At 37.2% G+C, this 7,690-nt stretch overlaps 1 protein-coding gene across 1 annotated transcript; it reads right to left on the reverse strand.

The window, feature by feature from the left end:
• Window positions 1-4,889: 4,889 nt before the first annotated feature.
• Window positions 4,890-7,484, reverse strand: LOC130549850 (chemerin-like receptor 1). Its single transcript, XM_057327202.1, has 2 exons — window positions 7,293-7,484; window positions 4,890-6,826 (listed from the first exon to the last, which is right to left on the reverse strand). Exon 2 carries the CDS (start codon window positions 6,814-6,816, stop codon window positions 5,845-5,847), a length of 972 nt encoding a protein of 323 aa, XP_057183185.1. The 5' UTR covers window positions 6,817-6,826; window positions 7,293-7,484; the 3' UTR covers window positions 4,890-5,844.
• Window positions 7,485-7,690: the final 206 nt, after the last annotated feature.

Below are 7,690 nucleotides of genomic sequence, written 5' to 3' on the forward strand. Positions count from 1 at the left end.
TGGTTGTATAGTTTAGCTGTGAATATTTCAAATGAAACATCAAAATCAAAATTCACCTTTTAAATTTCATTTTAAAACTTCAACTCGTTTTAAAATTTGCAGTCCATATTATTTCGGTTGAACAATTTGCTTCCACAAATTCAGTGATTCAAATTGTATTTTGTATTATAGCCTACTTTTATATTAGGCTATATAGTTTCGACCACCCCATAAGCATGCATCGTCTCATCGGCCGGTGTACCGTGCTAAAATGCTTAATGATGCTTAATTTATACAGACCAAATGGTTCAAATTACTATAGACTATACCTTTTTAATGAAGCGTATGATATACAGAAATGCAGAAGAGCCCTGAATATGAACACAAAGCACTAAATGGCACAATAAGAATTTTAGGATGTCCCGCCGTATTTCTCACGTAATACCAGAACTAACATTGAAGGAAAAACAATGACGCGAGTTAGGTAGGTGTCTATGTTGTTGCAGTATTTCAGTTTGTTTTTTTAATTTTTTCGTTCATATAATAGGCTATATTTATTTTGTTTGCGTTCTGACCTCAAGAGATTTCAGATGAAAAGCTGTAGGCCTAATTATTTCCATTGATATTTCTCTTTTAAGTGGTGTAGATATTTGTTTGTTTAAGTTGCATTTATACCCTACATTTACAAAATATTTTACAATTACATTTTTAAGAAAAGACAGTTCATGGCTTGTTCTTACATCTGTTTGCACTAGGTACTATTTCAGTTTGCTATTTATTTTTATTTGTCTTAAAATGTAATGATCACATTGCAAAGACAACGCGGTCATGCCGATATGCCTAATTCAACATTAGAAAGGTTAGTCCCTATCTCACTGAGCATGTAGCACAACTCCTTGTCCAGGCCCTGGTAATCTCAAGGTTGGACTACTGCAATGCTCTCCTTGCTGGTCTTCCTGCAAAGGCTATCAAACCAGCTGGTTCAGAACGCAGCAGCACGCCTCGTCTTCCAACAGCCCAAAAGGGCTCATGTGACACCCCTTTTCATCTCTCTCCACTGGCTATCGGTTGAAGCCCGTATCAGATTCAAGTCACTAATGCATGCCTACAGGACTACCACTGGATCTGCACCGGCATACTTTCACACCCTCCAACACTCCATCAAGAACCCTGCGTTCAGCAAACCAGCGGCGTCTTGTATTGCCTTCTCATAAGGGCAGTAAATCGCTTTCCCGCTCATTCTCCTTCACAATTCCTTCCTGGTGGAACATTCTTCCTAACTTGGTCCGGTCAACCACATCTCTCTCAACATTCAAAAATCTACTTAAAACCCATCTCTTCTGTGAATACTTGACAGACAAGTGAGAAGAAAAAAAAACCCCTCTCTCTGTTTCTTTCAACAGGTAGTGGTCTAGCTTTTGTTGAAACTAGTAACTTTGTATTAGCACCTATTGTATTATTGCTCCTCCATAATGCTCGGGTGGCATATCAACATATGAAATGCAGAACTATAAAAACAGGCAGCTCCTGTCCCAATTCTCCCAAATAACAACAATGGGACAAGTGTGGTCGACTTCACGCGGTGCTGCGCAGACTGATCAGCGAATGACAACAAAGTACCGCGAGAGTGATTAGAAAGCACCGCTTGCTCTTTCCGGCGTGATGACCTCAAGTCTGTCCCAAAATGCACTCCCACATACCCATGTGGACTCGTGCCTAGTACCCTATAGGTCTGCACTTCCTGACGTCACCAAGTGTGGACTCGGAGGAGGTCCACAAGACCGGATTGCACCATTTGGGACAGGGCCTACATTTCATAGCAAAATAAAAAGTTTTATTTGAATTTATATGTTATGTTTATTGTGTTGGTGTTATGCAACTAATGTAAGGCTTTAAAATCTTGTTGTCTTGTTTTCTGACACATTTATAATCATATACCATTGCATGTGTCATTCAAATAGCTTTATGCAAATAGCTTCACTATTTTATTTTAAAAACTCAATACAGTTCAGTAATTCACTGTTACAAATAAAACATTTCTCATCCCCGAAACTCAAACCATTATTTGATGACTTAAGATAATGCTTATTAATAGCACTATTTTATGTATTTGGCGATTTATACACAGAAATGACCTTTTGCGTGCATATGATACGCATGTGTTTTGCATGCATTTTTTGTGTACATACGTACTTAACCCACACCATCTTAACCAAGGGGGTAATAGTGCGTATCAATGAATGCGTATAAATGGCACGCCAAATACAAACATAAACTCTTGCTATTGATAGGCAGTACTAGGAGACCAGGGGCCCATTTCAATAAGGAGGTTCAACCAACAGAGTTAAAATGTGAACTCTGAGTTGATTTACACCGAGATGCGAATCTTTGAGTTTTTGGTTTCAGAACAGCTGGTTTGAGTTAGTTCTATCAACTCTGGGTAGGCTTACCTTGATTCCACTGCTCTAGTTTTAGACAGATTTGATTTTCTACACAACTACAACAAGCCATGATCAATGGAGCTCTGATATGACGATTCACCATGGCAAAGGCACCAAAAAAAAGCTACATGGTGGCAGAAAGTGCTTGAGAGCAAGGCACACTTTCTGCTCTGCATACAGTGGATTTACTAATGTGCTGAAAATGACTTAAGTTTAAATTAATAAGTAGATAAATGTACCAGTAAACAAATAAATTAATCAGTAAATGAATTAATAAATGAATGAAACAACAGAAATAAAACAAATATAATAAAACATTCTTATGTTTATGGTATGTTCTCACTCCCCATCAGTGCTCTAGTGATGAGTGTGAGATGTCATGATGTGTAGGACACTTATTAGGGTGTCAGATTCTTGTGTCAGTTTCAGACTGATCATCGGTTCGAACCCTACTCGAAGCAGATTTGGGTAGGAATGGCTGCACGTCGAGCCTACCTTCATTGCTTCATTTATGCATGTATGTATGTCTGTACTTATTAATTTCTTTATTCATGCACTTTATTAAGCCATTTCTTATCCTCCATAGAAAACTTCCATTTGTGAGAAAATTTAAAGGAAAGAATATACTCTGATGTAATACACAGCCAGGATGGCTGATGTTATTGATGTAAGGATGGATGATGTGTTTTGATATATCTAATTCACTGTAAAGAAAAAATGGTACAGTTTTAAATATAAATGCACAGGGAAATGACAAAATTCCACTCGGGACCTAAATTGCTCTCCTGAAATCAAAGAACATCCCTATGAATTAATGCAGCCTCTTCACATACAGGATCCTCTATAAAAGCACAAATTACATTTTAGTCACTTAGTTGGTGTCTGTGTGATCAAAATGTGTGCCATGAATGACTGTATTAATGAATAAATGAATGAGGTACACCACTTGCTCTTTAAAAAGGGGGAGGAGATCAAAAGAAACTCTGGGTTTATCAAAGAAAACCTGCTCCCGACCAGGTTAGGTTCACAGAGTAAGTTACTATGGTTACTGACTCTTGAGTATAAGTTACCTCTCTTTTAGAAACAGCCTCGAGTTACCCCGCTTTCTCGGGTTTGACACACCTCACATTCTGAAATGGTAAACCCAGAGTTTCCCTCATTTCAGGGTTTCGCTAAACCTCCTTTCTGAAACAGGCCCCAGGTAGGATATTTAAATAATTCAATTAATATTATAAATGTGACTATCCACTGATTCCAGGCCACCTGGAACTGTCCCCGTGCTCCATGTCCGTTCCAGTGCTGAGTGGTGAGCTAAGCTGCCAGTAAAGCGTCAATAAATGTATTCTTGATGATGCATAAGAAGAGATCTATGAGAACAAATAAATTCAATTAATTGAGCAGATGAGTGGACTGTGCTGCCAGCATATAAAAAGTATCTGCATTTCTTGCTTTGGTCTTTGTCAGAACCGACTTGCACCACCTGCTGGTGAAGCGGTCAGGCAGCAGGTAGAGATCATGGCACTCTATTGCTTCTCCTGGGATTCCCTGATGTGTAACTTTGAATTCCAAGCCGAATTTGAACCACTGAATCTGTGGAAGCAAATTTTTAAACTGAAATAATTTGGACTGAAAATTGTCTGTCGAATATTAAAGGTTGCATTTTAAAACAAGTTGAATTTTTTTAATGAAATTTAAAAGGTGAATTTTGATTATTCAATTTTTAAACAGTGAAATTGTGTGAAATGTTTCAATTTGAAATTTTCACATCTTAACAATTCAACCATATAGAATTGCAGAGTCTAAAAATGCAAGCACTGGTAATCAGGGGCGGAGCGGGGGGGGGTGGCTTCTGGGGCTTCAGCCCCGATTGTTTTTTCAAAAGCCCCGAATCTTCTCAGGTTAAATAATTTCATACAGTACGTTAGGTGGCGCAGTGGCGGCATTGAGCTTTAAAGTCCGAGTCCGCCACTCCAGTCAAAGCTAAGGAGACGTTCAAGTCTGAACGAAGGTGCGCGCATTCTGTGCAACTGCAACTTAAAATACAGAATCTTCCAACAGTAAACACGTTTTTAAATCAGTCGTTGTTACAGTGGCTTCATTATTACTTTGAAAGTGTCTATTATTAGTTATGTGGTTCGTTTATACTGTTAAATAGCGTTCGGCTAACGGCTAATGTTAACACTGATCTAGTCTGTCTAAATAATTAAGAGTATTAGAGGCCACATTTACTTGGCATTGTTGATGAGCTTTGATTTGAATTACTTGTTACTTCATGGATTCAGTGGTAGCACCTTTGTCTGCTAATTTGTTTTCTAAGCAACAAAATAGGAATCCAAATTCCTAATCTACCTTTCTTGTGTAACTTCATGGTAACAGGTTTACAGCATTTTTTCTGTTTTTATTTGAGAGAAGTGAAAATGTCTTTGTAACATATCAAATTTTGACAGTTTCAGAATGATAAAAAAGAGAACACTTCGATTAAAGATGAAAAAATAGTTTATTATAGCTGCCATAAATGTGAAAGAAATCTCCTGGGGACCATGCCCTGGATGGAACCCCTAGATTTTGGGCTAAGCCCCCAATGTCTGGCTCCGCCCCTGCTGGTAATGCAACAGATTTATTTTTGATTAGTGGTAATCTAACATGCTTTTTTGCTTCAAAAACTAATGGCATTAAAATACTTCCATAAACTGGACTCTTGGGTCTATGGAATGTATAAGTCATAGTCAGATTGATCTTTTTCCAAGACAGGGGAAACCCTTTCAGATTCATTATCTTGAAAAGAAATTGAATAAAAGAACATGCACATCATCATACACAGACCTACAATTACACACATTGAAAAAGTATGCAAAATAAAAAAGGTAAAAAACATTTTTAATTCACTGAATTATACAACTCGGGTATATTGTTTGTCTATGATGGATAAATAATGATGTTTTAGAGCGCATGCCTAAATGTACAAAAATATAAAACAACTCATTGTAATGCCACGTTAAACTAAAATGGTTAAAAACAGCAGTATAAAGATTATATATATACACATTCACATTTTTCCAAAGTAACTTCCATTTTGTCAAAGGAGCCAACAATACACGTATCTTCAAAGCAATATCCAATATGTATGTTATGTGTTTTACCGGATTATGGATTAGTGTTTCAAGCATTGTAAAATATGCATAATATATGGAAGGTCATATAACGGGATTTTTGAGCTACTACGCCACATGCTGACAACTATTTACAAGGGTAGTTGAAAAATAAACCCGTCCTATGGTGTGACAACAAAAAATTAGAAAACACACTATATTATTTTATATTATATTCATATTTTTAATATAAAATAGCATAAGAGAGATGTATCTTCATGTCACACCATAGGACACATGCACACAGGTTTATTTGTCAACTACCCACAATGTATTTATGCACTGCTCTTATTTACCAAATGGATTGTCTGATCTGCTCTCTCTTCAATGTATTCAGGGTCATGCGTCATCCAGTGCATTTTAATGCTACATTCTCCTAAAATGTAGATGAGAGGACACATGAAGCAGTGTGTTGTAGCAAGTGCCGTTGCGGTTGGAAGTCCATATTTAAATGCATTTGGGTGTAGATTATTTGTCGTAGCTTGAAGCAGGGTTAAGACAATTTGCGGGCCCCAGCACACAAAGTATGTGACCTTTACAGCACAAATAATCTGTGTCTGCTTCTTACATTGTATACATCTATTGTGAAAGGATTTGGATGCCACACAGCAACTGACGAACATTACAAAAGCAGGGATGACAAGCCCGAACAGAAATCGTGACACAACGACAGCCTTCAGCTTTTTAATGGCATCTGGAGTTGTTTTAAAATCTTCAAAGTCATAGTCGTCAACACACTGAACCAGCTGAACCTCTCTGGAAAAGAGCGATGGCATTGCAAGGACAGCCGCTAAAGTCCAAGAGAATAAAATCAGAAAAATGTAGCAGTTCTTGGATCTTTTTATGCATGCACTTTTGGAAAAAGCAGAGCTAATGCTCCAAAGACCCAGGATGGACGCTGTGGAATACATGCTACCGTAGGTGATGTAGGACGACAGCTTGCAAGTCACAGTTCCATAATACCATACGAATTCATAATAAGCATAGAGCAATTGAAACACTACAGCTCCACAGAATATTAAGTGTGTTGCAGACAATGCCAAAACCCAAATGGCAATCTTCTTGTAACTCTTGTATTTCTGCCATCCAACGAACATAAGGATGAAGTTGAGGGTCAGACCCAGGACAAGGACGATTCCGTATGTAACAAGGTACATCATCCGGATCTGATTTTGGTAATGCTCTTTCTCAGTTTGATTTGCTTTAAGCTCCAACAAAAAGTTGTCATAGTCTGGGGTGATCGACATCTTGTACAGCCTGAGGGAAAACACACACAATGAGTCCACTGAGGATCCAATGAATTTGTGCAGTTTTTTCCTAATACGGTCATGGATAAAAACACACACAAAAGAACAGTCTATGAGCGTTCACAAACTCTGAACTGTACATGCTAGTAAGTAGCAAACTACAGTAATCACGATACCACCCAAGGCAAAAAAAACATATATAAATGCATATATAAATACAAACATGCATGAACATTATAAATAAAGATTACAGAGAACACAGTACATCTGCAAAACAATGCAAGCTGTGAATTCCTGTCACAAAATATATAAGCTACAGATCTTTGCATAAACACTCTTACATCTGCAAGAACACTATTTAGTTCATGCAATTTATCTAGTTCATATAAATTGTATTATTTAGAAATGCATTTGAATTTTAAATACATTTTCTTAATCCCATTGCAGTCTGAATATTTTCTGAGAAAAGCTCTTACCTTTGGCATTGAAACAAAAGAATCAAGAAAACAGAAGAGCTGTGTCCAGCTGAAATAACTATGCTCTGATAAAAGGGCAACGAACGTGAGAAACTGCGCTGTGTAATACTGTGGCACGCTGTTCACAAAAATGAAAGAACTCTGATTTGAGATTCACTCTTTGCACGTGCGAGGCTTTGTCATGCATCGAGCAGTTCTACTCTGGGTGTGGTTTCAGAGGAAAAATCCAGGCCGTTAAAGGGTATGGAATTCCAAAAGTGACAATATTAAAAATAAATAAATACAAAAATAAATCCATGAAGAAATGTAAAAAAGCAAAAATAAAAGAGTATTTATACTTTTATTTCCGTATTTATGGGTAATTATATATTTTTTCACGCTTATTTATTTTTTCATTT

Source organism: Triplophysa rosa, linkage group LG2, assembly GCF_024868665.1.
Source record: "Triplophysa rosa linkage group LG2, Trosa_1v2, whole genome shotgun sequence".
Lineage (NCBI taxonomy): Eukaryota > Metazoa > Chordata > Actinopteri > Cypriniformes > Nemacheilidae > Triplophysa > Triplophysa rosa.